This window comes from Oncorhynchus gorbuscha, linkage group LG08, assembly GCF_021184085.1.
Source record: "Oncorhynchus gorbuscha isolate QuinsamMale2020 ecotype Even-year linkage group LG08, OgorEven_v1.0, whole genome shotgun sequence".
NCBI classification, from domain to species: domain Eukaryota; kingdom Metazoa; phylum Chordata; class Actinopteri; order Salmoniformes; family Salmonidae; genus Oncorhynchus; species Oncorhynchus gorbuscha.
The window spans coordinates 38,565,660-38,586,762 of record NC_060180.1 but is presented as its reverse complement, the minus strand read 5'-3'; the positions used below and the strand labels follow the sequence as shown (position 1 = coordinate 38,586,762).

Here is a 21,103-nt window from a genome sequence, read left to right as displayed (position 1 = left end):
TTAATGTTCCTATCCACTAGGAGCGACGGTTCTGGATTAGCATGTTCTTGTTTGCTTATGTCCTTATACAGCTCGTTGAGTGCAGTCTTAGTGCCAGCATTGGTTTGTGGTGGTAAATAGACAGCTCCGAATATTATAGATGAGAACTCTCTTGGAAGATAATGTGGTCTACAGCTTATCATGAGGTATTCTACCTCAGGCGAGCAATCCTCAAGACTTCTTTGATATTAGACATCGCACACCAGCAGTTATTGACAAATAGACAGACACCCCTGCCCCTTGTCTTACCAGACGTAGCTGCTCTGTCCTGCCGATGCACGGAGAAGCCAGCCAGCTCTATATTATTAGTGTCGTCGTTCAGCCACGTGTCGGTGAAGCATAAGATATTATAGTTTTTAAATGTCCAGTTGGTAGGATAGTCTTAATCGTAGACAGTCCAGTTTGTTTTCCAATGATTTCACGATGGCCAATAATACAGAGTGTGGTGGTGTTTTACCTACTCTTCTGCGAATTCTTTCAAGGCACCCGCCTTTTTCTCCACGGTGATGACAGGGATTCGGGCCTTGTCTTGACAAAGCAGTATATCCTTCGCATCGGACTCATTAAAGAAAATACCTTCATCCAGTTTGAGGTGAGTAATTGCTGTTCTGAAGCTCTTTTCGGTCATAATAGACGATAGCAGCAACATTCTGTAGAAAATGAGTTACAAACCATTTGAAAAAACAAACAAAATAGCACAATTGGTTCGAAGCCCGTAAAACGGCCGCCATCACCTCCGGCACCATTATAAATCAAATTTAAAAAATAAAACAGTGGCCAGTAGCAGGCAGGGCCATAGAGGAATACAGATAGTTCGTACTAAATGTTCCCCAGCTGCGCGCTCTCCCGCAGCATTATTGAGAGTGACTTCAAAGCAGCGCTCTCCATCCTGGTTAAAACAAACACTAAGACTGGGTTACCCTATCCAATTTCACTGGTCTCCTCCCTACACGGGATTGGCGGATACGGTAATGTCATCGACAGAGAAAGTCGCAGCTCTAAAATTAGAGATTGCGGAGCTACTGGAAAAAGGTGGTTACAGTGGTTCCCTCAGAACAGACAACCAAGAGGCTTTACTCACCCTATTTCCTGGTTCCAAAAAAGACAGAGCCTGCGCACCCTGAACAAGGGAGTAGACTGCCTTTTCTCATGCTCACGTCAAAGCATCTGATGGAATGTATCCACCTAAAGAACTTTGCAAGAGTATAGACCTGAAGGACGAGTACCTTCATGTGCTAGTGAAACTGTGCCATGGGAAGTTTCTCTGCTTCGCCTTCAGGGGAATAGTGTATGAATACACGAGGGAGCCATTGAGGTACTCCCTGGCCACTCCAGAAGTGCGTGGTGTTGGCTTACTTGGATAACCTGTTGGTTGTCGCCCATCAGTGGACCTGGCAATTACACACACAAAGAGACTGGGGATGCAGCTCATGCATCTTGGTTTTGCATTGAATTTGGCCCCAACTCAGCCGATTGTCTACTTGGGGATCCAGTTAGACACTGCAACCATGTTGGCATGAATCTTAGACCCCAGAAGAGAGGCTCTCCACTCAGCTCTCATGCGGTTCCATCTGATGCCCATGATAACGGTGTTCTCTGTGATGTCCTTATTGGGAATCATGCCGTCAGCCCACGCAGTAGTCCCATTAGGGCAGCTACACATGTGCAGGCTAGGTGGTTCGCATAGCTGCGTCTATCCCTGTGCGTCATCATCACCGGCTGTTGGTCATTCCCAGCAACCTCAGAGCGGATCTGGACCATTGGAGAGACCATTCTCCGAGCATACTGAGACGTGGTGTCCTGATGGGAAGAGTGTCCTCTCACATTCCAGTCTATACAGATGCTTCACACATTACAGGGTGTGCGGGCCGGTTCCACATCTAGGACTTGTGCCAGCAAATGGAATGTTTTTACACAATGGTGTGAGGAGGAGAATGTCGACCCAGCTTGTTGCCAGGTGAAAAACTATTCTCTTGTTCTTACAGTCCCTGTTAAATAATAAGCAATGCTCGCCGTCCACTATGAAGGTGTACGCCTCAGCGATTTCAGCTTGTCATGAGGGTTTTGGTAAATCAATGAAATCACAGGAGAGGTCAAAGCACTAACCATGATTCCTTTTGCCCATGTGGGTGAGGACAGTGTGGAGTGCAGTAGACATCTGTGGATCTTTTGGGTGTTGATGTGAGCCATGAAAAACCTTTTAAAGCATTTTAAGACTATGGATGTTAGTGTTGCTTGCCTTGAAGTGAGCATAGAAGCTAAACTCAGCAAAAAAAGAAACATACCTTTTTCAGGGCCCTGTCTTTCAAAGATAATTCGTAAAAATCCAAATAACTTCACAGATCTTCATTGTAAAGGGTTTAAACACTGTTTCCCAGGGGGATAGGAGGGACGCCATGTGCGACTGACGTGTTTTCCGTTTGCTCCCGTGGTGTTCTTAAAGTTTGTGAATTTTGCAGCAGAACCGTATTTATTTTCAAATATTAATTTGGTGATCCCTTTCCGTAAAAACAAAGACTACTTTGCTTCCGAATGTCAGCATGTCGACCAAGCATAAGGCCAAAAGCATGACTTTGAGAAAACCCGGCCTACAAGACCCGCTCTCATCAGTGCCCTCTCCTGAGTCTGAGGGCCCGGGGACGCACACTTTACCCGGGGGTGCGGCTTGGCCTGGCGGCGCTGAAATGAACATTCTCGAGGCCATCAAACTACTACGCTCTGAGATAGTTGAAATGAAAACAGAGGTGGTTGCTATGATTGAGGCCAGAATACAGGAGGTTTCTGTCATGTTTTGTCTTATATTGTCTTGTCATTATGCTTTCCCTTCTGTTCGTTTCCCCCTGCTGGTCTTATTAGGTTCGTTCCCTTTTTAATAATAAATAATAATATACCTTTTTCTATCCCTCTCTCTCCCCCCTCTCTCTCCTCTCTCTATCGTTCCGTTCCTGCTCCCAGCTGTTCCTATTCCCCTACTCAATCATCTAATCTTTTCACACCTGTTCCGTATCTTGCCCTCTGATTAGAGTCCCTATTTCTCCCCTTGTCTTCCGTTTCTGTCCTGTCGGATCCTTGTATATTGTACGCCGTGCTGTGTCTTTGCCTCGCCCTGTCGTGTCTTGTTTCCCTCAGATGCTGCGTGTGAGCAGGTGTCTGAGTCTGCTACGGTCGGTGCCTTCCCGAGGCAACCTACAGTTAATGGTCGAGTCTCCAGTCTGTCCTCGTCACTACGAGTGGAATTAAGTTTTTTATGTTTTGTTTTCTGCTCCGATTGTCCAGGAGTATTGCCTATTTCCTTTACTGGAATAAAGACTCTGTTTTCGCCAAGTCGCTTTTGGGTCCTCATTCACCTGCATAACAGTTTCTGATACTTTAAAAGCAGATTTAACCATCCTGCGGAACGAATCTGTGCCAGCAATCACATTACTCAAAACAACAACTGCGTCACACACTACAACGATTGCAGCACTGGAGACCTCCGCTACTAATGTCTCCGACTTAACTACATCCCTGGAGGCTGAAGTTAAATGCCTAGCTGCGGATTTGAAAAAGGTGAAGGAGAGCTGTGTGAGTTTAGAGGGATTCTCTCGCCGCAATAATCTGAGACTTGTATCGGTCCCAGAGTCAACGGAAATGCATCACGCCACGGATTTCGTTTCAGGGCTGCTGAAGGATGTTCTTGCCTTAGATGAAAAGCCCCTGATTGATCGAGCCCACCGGTCGCTGCACCCAAAGCCCCGGGTTGGGGAGAGGCCCCGTGACATAATTCTTCGAGTGCACTTTTTTCATGAGAAGATGGAGATCCTCCGACGAGCCTCCAATACCACTCTGAGCTTTCAAGGACAGAGCTTCTCCATCGACCAGGACTACTCCCCCACTGTTTCCAGGCAGCACGCAGCTTTCGGACAGGCCAAACGAGTACTTCGGGACCATCCAAGTGTGAAGTATGGACTGCGATTCCCGGCCCATTTATGGATATCTCACAAGGGTAAAGACTACACATTTGAATCTCCGGATGTGGCTATGGCTCACATTCAACGTCACATCAAGAAGTCTTGAACATGCTCACAGTTCAGCAACTGTTGCTTGCGAACTGTGGATAGTAAGTAACCCACCTGTGGTACAATTATGTTTAGATATAACAGGCTAGTCTTGTATAGTTGGCGAAACCGTTCAGGCTTATTTGATGTGATCTAATGTTTTGATCATCTAGTGTGCGTGCCTTACAAGCATTCAGTCATTTTAATTTAATTGTATTAAGGTTTTACTTAACTCCTGTGTTTCTAGGCTGTCTCGTTCACCTACTCAGTTTGTTTATACAGTGTCTCAGTGACTCAAAATATTTTTGGTTATCTCCCGAGGCTACACGGTTTTTGGGGTCTCACTTCAATTTTAAAAGTTTTGATCGTCATTTATACCCAGCAAACGCACACATAGTTTTTTGGTATTGGTTGTAAAGCTGTCTCAGCGTCAACTGGACTACTATTATAATTACTATTATTTTTGATTGTCTTACTACGATTTCCTTACTTCAAATTAGATTTTTGGCTGAGAGCCTTTATACATTTGATTTATTTTCTCTCTCAATACCTGTTATAAGACTGGGAATATAATTATATACATCTACAGGTGGTGCTTTTGTCATTCCGTTTGCACAAGGGATTCTCCTTTTTTTATTTGAAAAAAAAATACATAATCTTTCTTTTTGCTGCTTGATACACTAACAAAACGCAACTTTAAAGAGCGGGACTGTGGGTTTAGGTTTAAGACCGCACTCTCACAGACATACTGTGCGAAGAGAACACGTTCTATTTAGGCTTGTACCTCGTTTGGGGAGGTATTGTCTGGGATGGGGGGAGGGGGTGGGGGGCAGGTTGAATTGTTTGGTTCTAATGTTGTCATTCTTTCTTTTTAGTTGTTTTTTTTGTACTTTTTCCAAACATCTACCACCGTACATTATTACTCTGAGACAAGTTATTCTGGGGGTTTTGGGCGCTCATTGCTTTTCCATTCTATGCTCTAATGACAGGGTTGAATAACGGGAATGCCCAGAGGGGCCGAAATAATGCGATCAAGTACATTTCATGGAACACCAAAGGGGTTTGAACCCGGTGAAGCGTAAGAGGATGTTGACACACTTAAAGGGTTTGAATGCAAATATTGCATTTCTACAATAGACTCACTTGAGGACTGGTGAGCATTTTAGGATGTGTAAGGACTGGGTTGGTCAAGTGTTCCACTCGAAATTTCATAGTAAATCAAGGGGTGCTGCTATTCTGGTTGATAAAGCTTCTGAGGTTATTGCTGAACCTAAGGGACGATACGTCATAGTAACCGGTGCACTGTTTTTTACCCTTCTTGTTTTGGCTAGTGTTTATGCTCCCAATTGGGATGACACAAGTTTCATTTCTTCCTTTCTGTCTGCTATTCCCAATTTAGATTCTCATTTGTTGATTTTAGGGGGGATTTCAACTGTAAAATGTCCCCAGTTCTTGACAAGTCCTCACAAACAAATACAGGCCCATCTAAATGTGCCCTCCATCCTTTCTTCAGAAATATACTATGTTTGAGGCCTGGCGTTTCCTACATCCTACAGATAGACAGTATTCCTTTTATTCTCATGTTCATCAAACATACTCTCGGATTGATTACTTCTTTTTGGACAAAAAACTTCTGCCTAACCTTCGGCAGTGTACTTACGAGAGTATTGTTATCTCTGACCATTCACCATTAGTGCTTGAACTAGAATTTCCCCAGCGACCTCCTATGTGTTATCAATGGCGTCTCAACCCCATTTTACTCTCAGATAAGGAGTTTGTCAATTTCAGAAGAAATGAAATCACCTTGTTCCTAGAAACTAATTCAACACCAAGTATGTCCTGCTCTACCATATGAGAGTCTCTCAAAGCATATCTACATGGCCAAATGATTTCTTATACAGCCAACCAAAACAGAGTTCGCTCTCAGCGACTTCGGGACATGAGCGAGTCCATAACCACATTGGATGAGAAGTATGCTACGGATCCTTCCTCTGATCTGCATAAAGAGCGCCAACGACTCCAATCTGAATTTGATGAGCTTTCTACCAGGCAAGCTGAACAGCTACTCTTGCGAGCTCGATACAAAGTCTATGAACAAGGCGACAAGGCCAGTAAACTCCTTGCGCATCAGATCCGTAAATCTGAAGCCTCACGTTTAATTCCACAAATAAGGACCCCGTCTGGTGCCACCACAGTTATACATAAAGAGATCAATGATCAATTTAAACAATTTTACTTTGCGCTATACACCTCTGAATTCCCTCAAGACCCTTTGCTGATTGACTCCTTCTTTAACCACTTGCTCCTACCTGGCACGCAGGCGTCCCATCTAGAGCTCTGGAAATGCAAATGCACTACGCTAAATGCTAATAGTATTAGTTAAAACTCAAATGATCATTAAAATACACATGCAGGGTATTGAATTAAAGCTACACTCGTTGTGAATCCAGGCAACAAGTTAGATTTTTTAAATGCTTTTCGGCGAAAGCATGAGAAGCTATTATCTGATAGCATGTAACACCACAAAAGACCCGCAGGGGACGTAAACAAAATAATTAGCATATTCGGCGCTACACAAACCGCACAATAAAATATAAAACATTCAATACCTTTGACCATCTTCTTTGTTGGCACTCCTAGATGTCCCATAATCACTATTGGGTCTTTTTTTCAATTAAATCGGTCCATATATAGCCTAGATATCGTTCTATGTAGACTGTATGATAAACGAAAAAAAGAGCGTTTCATAACGTAACGCCATTTTTTTTAATTCAAAAAGTTGACGATAAACTTTCACAAAACACTTCAAAATACTTTTGTAATGCAACTTTAGGTATTAGTACACGTTAATAAGCGATAAAATTAATCAGGAGGCGATGTAACTTCTATAGGTGTCGTCTGAAAAAAACCATGGCCGAGAGAGCTCGACCAAAACATCCGGTCGGAGAACGGAGGAAAGGAGTTCCCTTGAACCGGTTAGACCAAGAATCAATTGCGAATCAAATGACAAGACTCTAGACAACGTGTGGTAGCTGTAGGCGCTGAAACCTCGGTCTCATGTAATTCAGTTCACTTTGAACAATTCCTGGAAGTAAGCGCAAGGATATTTATTTCCATTTTCAGTGATCAGGTTTTCCTGCGCTATTCGATGAAACTCACGCTCTGTTAAGGTCACAGCCGTGATTTAACCAGTTTTAGAAACGTCAGAGTGTTTGCTATCCACACATACTAATAATATGCATATACTATATTCCTGGCATGAGTAGCAGGGCGCTGAAATGTTGTGCGATTTTTAACAGAATGTTCGAAAAAGTAGAGGGTCGACTTAACAGGTTAATGGCTTGAATATGCCTTCAATTGATACAGACTCCCATGACTGTCTAGAAGAAGAATTTACGCTTAAGGAGATTGCAACAGCAGTGTCCGCAATGAAAATTGGTAAATCACGGGTCCGGACGGTTTTCCAACCGAATTTTACAGGACGTTGGTCTGGTTTGCCCATTCTTGTTTCGACTATTTGCAGAGTGCCTTAATACTTCAAAGCTACCGCCTAGTCTTTATCAGGCTTCAATTTCATTACTATTAAAGAAAAACAAAGACCCCCTGGAGGCAAAAGGTGTGCCAACCCAATTGTAAAGCAGTCTCTTAAAATTTGGAATCAGTTCCGTTTAGCTTTTAGCCTCCGAGGCTTTTCTCTATCAGGCCCAATCAATCAGAACATTTTATTTCCTCCATCTTTGAATGATGGGGCTTTTGGCATTTGGCATTCACTAGTCCTCTCCTCGCTAGCCCAATTATTCTTTGATGATACATTTGCCTCTTTTTCTCAGCTGCAGGAAAAGTTCAATCTGCCCCAATCCCACTTTTTCCGCTATCTCCAGACTAGAAACTTTGTCAGAGCTAACACACCTGGATTTCCCAATAGGCCTGCGAATACAGCTATAGAGAGCATCTTGGAGTTGAACAAGCTTCCTAGGGGCACAATTTCAGATGTATATGCAATCATTCATGAATTACAGAACCCTTCTTTGGTGCCTTTAAAGACTCGATGGGAAAAGGATTTGGGGGAGGAATTTTGGGAAGACGCCTGGGAATCTGTGCTGCACAGGGTGCACTCGTCCTATTTTAGCACTAGACACAGCCTCATTCAATTCAAGGTGGTTCACCGTATCCACTGGTCGCGGGCCAAACTTGGAAGAATATTCTCTTATTTTGATCCTACCTGTGTCAGATGTAAAGTGGAACCAGTCACACTGTTGCATATGTTTTGGGGCCGTCATAAACTGTCAGGTTTCTGGGAATTAATATTTAAATGTTTCTCTGATATATATGACACTGTTATAGATCCGTCTCCCCTTACAGCCCTTTTTGGAGTACTGCTCATAGGTACCCCCCTGTCAAGAATCCAGTCGGACACTGTTGCTTATACAACTCTTTTAGCTAGACGGCTAATACTACAGAACTGGAAGATGGCAGCTCCCCCATCTTATAAATATTGGGTGAGGGATGTGTTGTGTTCTCTGAAACTAGAAACATTTCAATTCAATTCACGTGGGAACCCCAAACTGTTTAATGAGGCTTGGGCTCCATTCCGGTCTTACTTTAAACAGTCCATCCTCTGATGGCATTCCAATTAAAAATAAGTCTGTATTTGACCCCCTGTGACTTAAGAGTTGGAGGAGCTTCTCTCTGTGTTTTTGCTGGGGGGGCATTAAGGTCCATGTGCTTATTGATTGTGACCCGCGGATGCCTTGTTCATCTTGCCCGGGCAGAGACTGAAGTGTGAGCTTGTTTTTCCCAGTTATTTTTTACATTTTGTTCACTACATGAATAATCATTCTATTTTTTTTATTTTAAAGCATTGTAAACTTTATTTTTGGTCCAGTGGATGGTCGGTCTGTGGCCATGACTCTCTGTGTGTGGTTGCATTTCTCCACCCTTATCCCTTGACTGTTTACAGGAACAATGGTGAGGTGTTTGCTCTGTCCCTGTACTATAGATTGCCCTTTAACCTTTGTAGCCTTCTGCCTGGTGTGTTTAACTTGTCTAAAGTATGGTATCTTTAAAGCTATTTTTTATTTGTATTTTTTTCTAGTTGAGTATATTATTTATATTGCTTTGTGTTGTCTTGTGTGTGTGTGTAAAACTTAATAAACAGAGTAAAAAAAACACTGTTTCCCATGCTTGTTCAATGAACCATAAACAATTAATGAACATGCACCTGTGGAATGGTCATTAAGACACTAACAGCTTACAGACGGTAGTCAATTAAGGTCACAGTTATGAAAGTTAGGACACTAAAGATGCCTTTCTACAGACTCTGAAAAACACCAAAAGAAAGATGTCTAGGGTCCCTGCTCATCTGTGTGAATGTGGCTTAGGCATGCTGCAAGGAGGCACGAGGACTGCAGATGTGGCCAGGGCAATAAATTGCAATGTCCGTACTGTAAGACGCCTAAGACAGCACTACAGGGAGACAGGATAGACAGCTGATCGTCCTCGCAGTGGCAGACCACGTGTAACAACACCTGCACAGGATTGGTACATCCGAACTTCACACCTGCGGGACAGGTACAGGATGGCAACAACAACTGCCTGAGTTACACCAGGAACGCACAATTCCTCCATCAGTGCTCAAACTGTCCACTATAGGCTGAGAGAGACTGGACTGAGGGGCTTTTAGGCCTGTTGTAAGGCAGGTCCGCACTAGACATCACCGCCAACAACGTCGCCTATGGGCACAAACCCACCATCGCTGGACCAGACAGGATTGGCAAAAAGTGCTCTTCCCTGACGAGTTGCGGTTTTGTCTCACCATCGGTGATGGTCGGATTTGCGTTTATCGTCGAAGGAATGAGCGTTACACCGAGGCCTGTACTCTGGAGCGGGAGTGATTTGGAGATGGAGGGTCCGTCATGGTCTGGGGCTGTGTGTCACAGCATCATCGGACTGAGCTTGTTGTCATTGCAGGCAATCTCAACGCTGTGCGTTACAGGAAAGACATCCTCCTCCCTCATGTGGTACCCTTCCTGCAGGCTCATCCTAACATGACCCTCCAGCATAAAAATGCCACCAGCCATAATGCTCGTTCTGTGCTTTATTTCCTGCAAGACAGGAATGTCAGTGTTCTGTCATGGCCAGCGAAGAGCCCGGATCTCAATTCCATTGAGCACGTCTGGGACCTGTTAAATCGGAGGTTTGAGGGCTAGGGCCATTTCCCCCCAGAAGTGTCCGGGAACTTGCAGTTGCCTTGGTGGAAGAGTGGGATAACATCTCACAGCAAGAACTGGCAAATCTGGTGCAGTCCATGAGGAGGAGATGTACTGCAGTACTTAATGCAGCTGGTGGCCACACCAGATACTGTCTGTTACTTTTGATTTTGACCCCCCCCTTTGTTCAGGGACACATTATTCCATTTCTGTTAGTCACATGTCTGTGGAATTTGTTCAGTTTGTCTCAGTTGTTGAATCTTGTTATGTTCATACAAATATTTACACATGTTAAGTTTGCTGAAAATAAATGCAGTTGACAGTGAGAGGACGTTTCTTTTTTTGCTGAGTATATTTAACTCACCTGGTAGGCTCATTTCATTATATGGGAAGTGTTGAGTTCGGTAGGGAGTACATTTCGGGCATCGTAGGGACTAGGGCTCTGCCCTAAACCAATAGGAGCGAAGCCCCTTATGAGGCGGAGCTTTACGATGTACAGTGAGCTCCAAAAGTATTGGGACCATGACAAATTTCTTGTTGTTTTGGCTCTGTACTCCAGCACTTCGGATTTCAAATAATACAATGACTATGAGGTTAAAGTGGAATAGACAACAGGTGGAAATTATAGGGAATTAGAAAAAAGAGTGGTTCTGCAGGTGGTGACCACAGACCACTTCTCAGTTCCTATGCTTCCTGGCTGATGTTTTGGTCACTTTTGAATGCTGGTGGTGCTTTCACTCTAGTGGTAGCATGAGACGGAGTCTCATGGATGGAACATCAATGTGAGCTGTGGCAAGAAGGTTTGCTGTGTCTGTTAGCGTAGTGTCCAGAACATGGAGGCGCTACCAGGAGACAGGCCAGTACATCAGGAGACGTGGAGGAGGCCGTAGGAGGGCAACAAACCAGCAGCAGGACCGCTACCTCTGCCTTTGTGCAAGGAGGAGCAGGAGGAGCACTGCCAGAGCCCTGCAAAATGACCTCCAGTAGGCCACAAATGTGCATGTGTCTGCTCAAACGGTCAGAAACAGACTCCATGAGGGTGGTATGAGGGCCCGACGTCCACAGGTGGGGGAAACACCGTGCAGGACGTTTGGCAGAGAACACCAAGATTGGCAAATTCGCCACTGGCGCCCTGTGCTCTTCACAGATGAAAGCAGGTTCACACGGAGCACGTGACAGACGTGACAGAGTCTGGAGACGCCGTGGAGAACGTTCTGCTGCCTGCAACATCCTCCAGCATGACCGGTTTGGCGGTGGGTCAGTCATGGTGTGGGGTGGCATTTCTTTGGGGGGCCGCACAGCCCTCCATGTACTCGCCAGAGGTAGCCTGACTGCCATTAGGTACCGAGATGAGATCCTCAGACCCCTTGTGAGACCATATGCTGGTGCGGTTGGTCCTGGGTTCCTCCTAATGCAAGACAATGCTAGACCTCATGTGGCTGGAGTGTGTCAGCAGTTCCTGCAAGAAGAAAGCATTGATGCTATGGACTGGCCTGCCCGTTCCCCAGACCTGAATCCAATTGAGCACATCTGGGACATCATGTCTCGCTCCATCCACCAACGCCACATTGCACCACAGACTGTCCAGGAGTTGGCGGATGCTTTAGTCCAGGTCTGGGAGGAGATCCCTCAGGAGACCATCCGCCACCTCATCAGGAGCATACCCAGGCGCTGTAGGGAGGTCATACAGGCACGTGGAGGCCACACACACACTACTGAGCCTCATTTTGACTTGTTTTAAGGACATTACATCAAAGTTGGATCAGCCTGTAGTGTGGTTCTCCACTTTAATTTAAGTATTCAGACTCTTTACTCGGTACTTTGTTGAAGCGCCTTTTGTGTCGATTACAGCCTCGACTCTTCTTAAGTAGGATGGTACAAGCTTGGCACACCTGTATTTGGGGAGTTTCTCCCATTTTTCAATGCAGATCCTCTCAAGTTCTGTTAGGTTTGATGGGAAGTGCCGCTGTTTTCAGGTCTCCCCAGAGATGTTTTACCAGATTCAAGTCCAGGCTCTGGCTGGGCCACTCAAGGACATTCAGAGACTTGTCCCCAAGCCACTCCTGCGTTGTCTTGGCTGTGTGCTTAGGGTCGTTGTCCTGTTGGAAAATGAACCTTTGCCCCAGTCTTGGAGCAGGATCTCTCTGTACTTTGCTTTGTTCATCTTTCCCTCAATCCTGACTAGTCTCCCAGTCCCTGCCACTGAAAAACATCCCCACAGCACGATGCTGCCACCACCATGTTTCACCGTAGGGATGGCGCCAGATCCCATCAATTTAATTTACCACAGGTGGACTCCATTCAAGTTGTAGAAACATCTCAAGGATGATCAATGGAAACAGCCTCCACATGAGCTCAATGTCGGGTATCATAGCAAAGGGTCTGAATTCTTAGGTAAATAGGTATTCCTGTTTTTTATTTGTAATAAATCTGCAAGAATTTCTAAAAACCTGTTTTCACTTTGTCATTTTGGAGTATTGTGTGTAGGTGCAGCTTGGGGTAATACAGTAGGGATAGTGCAAGTGCTTCTAAAATGTAATGTTTTATGCGTTCTCCACATTCTCGTCCTCACAAGAACGTACTCAAGAGAACTTCCTCGGTGAACACACTCGGAGCATGGTGGAATGCATATTGAGAAACAGAGTTTCTCTCACCTGCTCTCCCTCCTTGACAAAATCTTTTCTACAGATGTGAGCCATGATCCCCGTGGCCAAAGCGTCTCCCATCACGTTGACCATTGTCCTGAAACGGTCTCTGGAACACAAAACGGAGGTTCAGCTGCCTTAGCGGTGGTGGGAGGCTCTGTTGGTGCACTGCACACACACTGAAGCTACAGTCTAGTAGTGTTGTGGGAGCACTAGTAACACATTACAGTATCACAGTTTTTGTGACATATTGAGATCACTTTGTTATATATTTTAAAATCAACTTTTCGTAATATCTCAGTACAATGTTATTTTTTAATAACATGATCCTATAAGACTACTTTTTGATTGACTATGTAAAATATGGCAAACTTTGCTTAGGCTTAAATTGATCAACACCTCACCCTTTATCAACTTTTATTATGTCTAAAGATAAAGAGAAACTGGGGGTGAAGATCAAACAGAAGCGTTGAATACTTACAACGCCCAATCCACAGCAATGATGAGTGTGATGTCATCAGTGGGCAGGCCCACTGAGGTTAGCACGATCACCATGGTGACCAGTCCTGCCTGTGGAATTCCAGCTGCACCAATACTGGCAGCTGTGGCTGTGATACTGGGATCAGGAGAGAGAGGAAATTAAACAGTGACCTTAACTGTGTGAGCACAAATCTGTACAGTGTCCAACACCTCCCAATTTTTGTATTGTTTTTTAAAATGTAACCTTTATTTAACTAGGCAAGTCAGTTAAGAACAAAATCTTATTTACAATAATGGCCTAGCCCGGCCAAACCCAGACGACGCTGGGCCAATTGTACTCCGCCCTATGGGACTCCCAATCACGGCCAGATGTGACACAGCCTGGATTCGAACATGCGCTGAATACAACAGTGTAGACCTTACCGTGAAATGCTTACTTAGAAGCCCTTAACCAACAGTGCAGTTCAAGAAAGAGTTAAGAAATTGTTTACCAAATAAACTAAAATAAAAGCTGTTGGGGATAGGGGGCAGTTTTTTCACTTTAGATGAATTGCGTGCCCATAGTGAACTGCATCCTACTCTGTCCTAGATTGCTAATATATGCATATTATTATTACTATTTGATAGAAAACACTCTGAAGTTTCTAAAACTATTTGAATTATGTCTGTGAGCATAACAGAACTCATAGGTCAGGGAATCTTCCAAACAGGAAGTGAAATTCTGAATGTGGGTCAAATTTGACGTCATCGCCCCTTCCCTTCCAAATAAGATATGGATATGTTAGCACTTCCTACGCCTTCCACTAGATGTCCTCATTCAGTACAACATGGAATTGAGCCTCTGGTGTGAACTTTGACCAAATGGGAGGGGAAATAGTCACGGTCTTGGCAGAATGCAGTTTCCATGTGGCGCATTTCTCTGTGGGTGTCACCGTCGTCCCATTTGGCTGCAGATGAAAACGTATGATCCGGTTGGAACGTTATTGGATATATATGAAAATAACATACTGAAGATTGATTCTCTACTTAGTTTGACCAGTTTGTTTATTCGACCTGGAATATATATATTTTTGAAGTTTTCGTCCGAGTTCTCCTGGACCAGCGTCAGCTTTTGGGCACGTGAGCTGAAAGTGCTAGCAAATGCAGCTAATTGGACACTAGTATTGGACATTATGGAACAAAACAACAATTTATTGTGGAACTAGGACTCCTTGCACTGCATTCTGATGAATGATCATCAAAGGTAAGAGAATATTTATGATGTAAATTCGTGTTTCTGTTGACTCCAACATGGCGGAGAAATATATTTACGTCTGAGCGCTGTCTCAGATTATTGCATGGTAGGCTTTTTTTGTAACGTTTAAAAAAAAATCTGACACAGCGGTTGCATTAAGAACCAGTGTATCTTTAATTATATGTAGAACATGTATCTTTAGTCAAAGTTTATGATGAGTATTTCTGTTATCTGGCGTAGCTTTCTATAATTCCTCTGGATATTTTGGAGGCATTTCTGAACATGTCGTCAATGTAAACCGAGATTCGTGGATATAAATATGCATATTATCGAACAAAACATAAATGTTTTGTGTAACATGTCATATGAGTGTCATCTGATGAAGATTTTCAAAAGGTTAGTGATTCATTTTATCTCTAATCCTGCTTTTGTGACTCTATATTTGGCTGGGAAAAATGGCTGTTTTTTATTTATTTGGTGGTGGTCTAACATAAATATCTGTTGTGTTTTCGCTGTAAAACATTTTAAAAATCAGACATGATGGGTAGATGAACAAGATGTTTATCTTTCATTTGCTGTATTGGACTTGTTAATGTGTGAAAGTTAAATATTTCTAAAGAATATTTTGAATTCCCTGCGCCACCTTTTCAGCTGAATGTGGGGGAGAGTTCCCCTAGGGGATCGCCTTGCCATAACAGGTTTTAAGGAGCCTTTTGGTCTTGTACTTGGCACTCCGGTACCGCTTATCGTGCGGTAGCAGAAAAAACAGTCTATGACTTGGGTGACTGGAGTTTCTGACAATTTTTAGGGCCTTCCTCTGACACCGGCTAGTATACAGGTCCTGGATGGCAGGAAGCTTGGCCCAGTGATGTACTGGGCCGTACGCACTACCCTCTGTAGCGCCAACAACCTCTGCTTCAATGTGAGCATGACAAAGGATCTGATCGTGGAATACAAGAAAAGGTGGGCCGATCAGGCCCCCATTAACATCGACTGGGCTGTAGTGGAGCGGGTCGAGAGTTGAAAGGTTCCTTGGTGTCCACATCACCAACAAACTATCATGGTCCAAACACACCAAGACAGTCGTGAAGAGGGCACATCACCAGGTGGTGATGCAACCGGTCAGGATGCTCTCAATGGTTTAGCTGTAGAACTGTTTGTGGATCTGAGGACCCATGCCAAGTCTCTTCAGTCTCTCGAGGAGGAAAAGGTGTTGACGTGCCCTCTTCACGACTGTCTTGGTGTGTTTGGACCATGATAGTTTGTTGGTGATGTGGACACCAAGGAACCTTTCAACTCTCGACCCGCTCCACTACAGCCCAGTCGATGTTAATGGGGGCCTGATCGGCCCACCTTTTCTTGTATTCCACGATCAGATCCTTTGTCATGCTCACATTGAAGCAGAGGTTGTTGTCTTTCCACCACACTGACTTCCCTATAGGCTGTCTCATCGTTGTCGGTGTTGTGTCGTCAGCAAACTTAATGATGGTGTTGGAGTCATGTCTAGAAACACAGTTGTTGGTGAACAGTTTTTAATGTTCCGTTGGTAGGATAATCTTTATTTTGCAATGATTGCAGAAGGCAGTCCGACCTCTGCCCCCTTTTTCTCTGTCTTTTCTTCACGCAAATTATGGGTATTTGGGGCTGTTCCCGAGAAAGCAGTATATCATTTGCGTCGGAAAAAGCTTCTTCCAGTTCGAATCGAGTAATCACTCTTCTGATGTCCAGAAGTTATTTTTGGTCATAAGAGACAGTAGCAGCAACATTATGTACAAAATAAGTTGGATTTTTCGTAAGCGGATGGTCGAGGGGCCTGAAACATAGTTATAAATAAAACGAGAGCAAGAGAAAGAGAGTGGAAGAAAGACAGACTGACTAATGAAACAACTGGTTCTTGGTGCGTGACGTGTTGATAGAAGTTTACCAATAAATCAATTCAAAATCAAATGTATTGGTCACATACAAATGCTTGTGTTCCTAGCCCCAAAAGTGCAGCAGTATCTAACAATTAACAACAATACACAAATCTAAAAGTAAAAGAATGGTATTTATTTTTTATTTTTTTATATTTCACCTTTATTTAACCAGGTAGGCTAGTTGAGAACAGGTTCTCATTTGCAACTGCGACCTGGCCAAGATAAAGCATAGCAGTGTGAACAGACAACACAGAGTTACACATGGAGTAAACAATTAACAAGTCAATAACACAGAGAAAAAAAGGGGAGTCTATATACAATGTGTGCAAAAGGCATGAGGAGGTAGGCGAATAATTACAATATTGCAGATTAACACTGGAGTGATAAATGATCATGTACAGGTAGAGATATTGGTGTGCAAAAGAGCAGAAAAGTAAATAAATAAAAACTGTGGGGATGAGGTAGGTGAAAATGGGTGTGCTATTTACCAATAGATTATGTACAGCTGCAGCGATCGGTTAGCTGCTCAGCTAGCTGATGTTTGAAGTTGGTGAGGGAGATAAAAGTCTCCAACTTCAGCGATTTTTGCAATTCGTTCCAGTCACAGGCAGCAGAGTACTGGAATGAAAGGCGGCCGATTGAGGTGTTGGCTTTAGGGATGATCAATGTGATACACCTGCTGGAGCGCGTGCTACGGATGGGTGTTGCCATCGTGACCAGTGAGCTGAGATAAGGCGGAGCTTTGCCTAGCATGGCCTTGTAGATGACCTGAAGCCAGTGGGTCTGGCGACGAATATGTAGCGAGGGCCAGCCGACTAGAGCATACAAGTCGCAGTGGTGGGTAGTATAAGGTGCTTTAGTGACAAAACGGATGGCACTGTGATAAACTGCATCCAGTTTGCTGAGTAGAGTGTTGGAAGCAATTTTGTAGATGACGTCGCCGAAGTCGAGGATCGGTAGGATAGTCAGTTTTACTAGGGTAAGCTTGGCAGCGTGAGTGAAGGAGGCTTTGTTGCGGAATAGAAAGCCGATTCTTGATTTGATTTTAGATTGGAGATGTTTGATATGGGTCTGGAAGGAGAGTTTGCAGTCTAGCCAGACACCTAGGTACTTATAGGTGTCCACATATTCAAGGTCGGAGCCATCCAGTGTGTTGATGCTAGTCGGGCATGCGGGTGCAGGCAGCGATCGGTTGAAAAGCATGCATTTGGTTTTACTAGCGTTTAAGAGCAGTTGGAGGCCACGGAAGAAGTGTTGTATGGCATTGAAGCTCGATTGGAGGTTAGATAGCACAGTGTCCAATGACGGGCCGAAAGTGTATAGAATGGTGTCGTCTGCGTAGAGGTGGATCAGGGAATCGCCCGCAGCAAGAGCAACATCATTGATATATACAGAGAAGAGGGTCGGCCCGAGAATTGAACCCTGTGTATTAAGAAATAGGACGAGCAATGTTGGAGTGGCATTGACTAAATCCAGTAGAATAGAATACAGTATACACAGATGAGATGCGTAAAACAGTGTGTAAACATTATTAAAGTGACTAGTGTTCCATTTCTAAAGTGGCCAGTAATTCCATATCTATGTACAGTGTATAGGGCAGCAGCCGCTAAGGTGCAGGGTCGAGTAGCCGGGTGGTAACCGGCTAGTGATGGCTATTTAACAGTCTGATGGCCTTGAGATGCGAGCTGTTTATCAGTCTCTCGGTCCCAGCTTTTTCTGTGCTGACCTCGCCTTCTTGATGATAGCGGGGTGAACAGTCCGTGGCTCCGGTGGTTGATGTCCTTGATGATCTTTTTGGCCTTCATATGACATCAGGTGATGTAGGTGTCCTGGAGGGTGTCAGTTTGCCCCCGGTGATGTGCTGGACAGACCATACCACCCTCTGGAGAGCCCTGCGGTTGTGGGTGGTGCAGTTGCCGTCATGCCGTAACAGGCGGTGATACAGTCCGACAGGATGCTCTCAATTGTGCATCTGTAAAAGTTTGTGAGGGTCTTGGGGGCCAAGCCAAAGGTCGATGTGGATAGGGGGGTGCTCCCTCTGGGGGGGTGCTCCCTCTTTTTCCTGAAGTCCACGATCAGCTACTTAATTTTGTTGACGTTGAGGGAGAGGTTATATTCCTGGCACCAATCCACCAGGGACCTCACCTCCTCCCTGTAGGCGATCTTGTCATTGTTGGCAATCAGGCCTAGTACTAATCCTTGACCTGTCATCCTGTCATGCACATCAACTGCTTATCATGGTCGTCTCAAATAACTAATGTAAAAAAAATATTAAAACAGCATGCATAATCAGAAGGATAGCTAAATATTTACCAGGGAAAATCCTTCAGCAAATAACACAGACATTGGTTGAGAGTCAAGTGAACTATTGTTCGGTGGTCTGGGGAAATGCATCATCTGGTGAAGTTAGGAGGCTGCAGAATGCACAGAATAAAGCAGCAAGGATTGTTTTAAGGCGGAGATATGGTTCTTCTGTTGCAGTCATGGGTTGTTTTAAGGTGGAGATATGGTTCTTCTGTTGCAGTCATGGGTTGTTTTAAGGTGGAGATATAGTTCTTCTGTTGCAGTCATGGGTTGTTTTAAGGTGGAGATATAGTTCTTCTGTTGCAGTCATGGGTTGTTTTAAGGTGGAGATATAGTTCTTCTGTTGCAGTCATGGGTTGTTTTAAGGTGGAGATATAGTTCTTCTGTTGCAGTCATGGGTTGTTTTAAGGTGGAGATATAGTTCTTCTGTTGCAGTCATGGGTTGTTTTAAGGTGGAGATATAGTTCTTCTGTTGCAGTCATGCGCAGTGTTCTTGGTTGGTCATCAATCGACAAGGTAATTGAAAAAAACATGCTTATCTTATTTTATAATATACATAATTTAAAACGGCCAAGTTCTATTCACAATGGTATTCAGTTGGTAAGAGACAGACATTCCGTAAATACTAGGAATAGATTGTCCACCATCTATGCGTTATCCAGACAGAAAAAAGAAATGGGCAAAAGAACATTTTGATTTAGAGCAAAATAAAGAAATGGAATAAATTAACTGAACAAACTAGAAACCTTTCAATATATAAGTTTAAACATTATTTAAAAACAATTTAAATATAGTATATAGAAATGTTGTGGGACTATAGTAGATGAAGAATAAATATTATTTTAGATTGAGTATTTATTGGGTCATTATGCTAGTGTATTATGTATGTTTGTAATAGTGTGTTATATGTGAAAGTCTGTTTGTATTATAAATTGTATTTTAATGTTAAGGACTCTTGGAAGATTAGTCCAAATGGGGACTAAAAGAGATCCTAATAAAATAAAATAAAATAAAATCATGTACTGTATATTATGTGCACACAGACACAAAAATACAGATACAGTAATTGACATTTGACACAATGGCTGAGTTTCTGCCCCGTTTGGCCTCGCTGTTTGGGAAGCCTCTGAGAACACACTGACACACATGCTGCGTTGCAAATAGTGCACTACTTTTAACAAGAGCTCTATGGAACCTGGTCAAAAGTAGTGCACTATAATGGGAACATGGTGCCATTTAGGACATACACTCTGACACACAGTCTATCTCTGGAGCCCTGGACACTACAGCCTACAGATTGACCAGCACCCGCTAAGAACAGCCAAACGTCAGTGGAAAGGACAGGACGCTACAAAAAAAAATTAAAAACCCTCCTGATAACTCTCCCGTGACAAGAGAGCTGAGTAATACAGGTCATATGGGTCTTACTGCCAGGAGATTACTGCCTGCCTGGCCACAGTCGGTCTGTGTCCAAATAGGCACCCTATTCCCAATCTAGTGCACTACTTTTGACCAAAGCCTTATGGGCCCTGGTCAAAGGTACTGCACTATATAGGGAATATGGTTCCTTTTGGAAAGCAGCAGTTTGTGATGAGTAGAGGAGGATAGGATAGGTCTGCTAAATAATATTACAGTTTAACATGTCATTAAATTAGGGGAGAGCAAGGCCATTTTACACCGCTGATCTGCAGGTGTGGTGGAGTAGGATGGGTCTGTCTGTCTGTCTGTCTGTCTGTCTGTCTGTCTGTCTGTCTGTCTGTCTGTCTGTCTGTCTGTCTGTCTGTCTGTCTGTCTGTCTGTCTGTCTGTCTGTCTGTCTGTCTGTCTGTCTGTCTGTCTGTCTGTCTGTCTGTCTGTCTGTCTGTCTGTCTGTCTGTCTGTCTGTCTGTCTGTCTGTCTGTCTGCCTGCCTGCCTGCTGCCTGCCTGCCTGCCTGCCTGCCTGCCTGCCTGCCTGCCTGCCTGCCTGCCTGCCTGCCTGCCTGCCTGCCTGCATTTATCTACGTGTTTGATTCAGTATAATCTCATAATATTCATTCATTCATCCTAAAAACTGTACCACCAGATACATGTCTGTGTGGCACAAAACGCAAAGCTGGAGATTTGTTGTACCCTTGGTGCTATTTTGGACCAAATAATTCCACACATGCTTATCATTGGTGCCTATAAAATGTAGCCACACAGGCAATACACATAACTGGATGATTAAGCAACAATATGATAACCATGTATTTTCCAACCC

General features: G+C 43.9%; 1 protein-coding gene across 1 annotated transcript in view; it reads right to left on the bottom strand.

The window, feature by feature from the left end:
• The window catches only part of LOC124041616 (excitatory amino acid transporter 5-like), an 85,742-nt gene that overhangs the window by 5,336 nt on the left and 59,303 nt on the right, over positions 1-21,103 (bottom strand). The window contains exons 9-10 of the mRNA XM_046359399.1: positions 13,412-13,546; positions 12,940-13,039 (exon numbers count right to left, since the gene is read on the bottom strand). Of these exons, the coding sequence (XP_046215355.1) occupies positions 12,940-13,039; positions 13,412-13,546 (235 nt within the window). The remainder of the gene's footprint in view (positions 1-12,939; positions 13,040-13,411; positions 13,547-21,103) is intronic.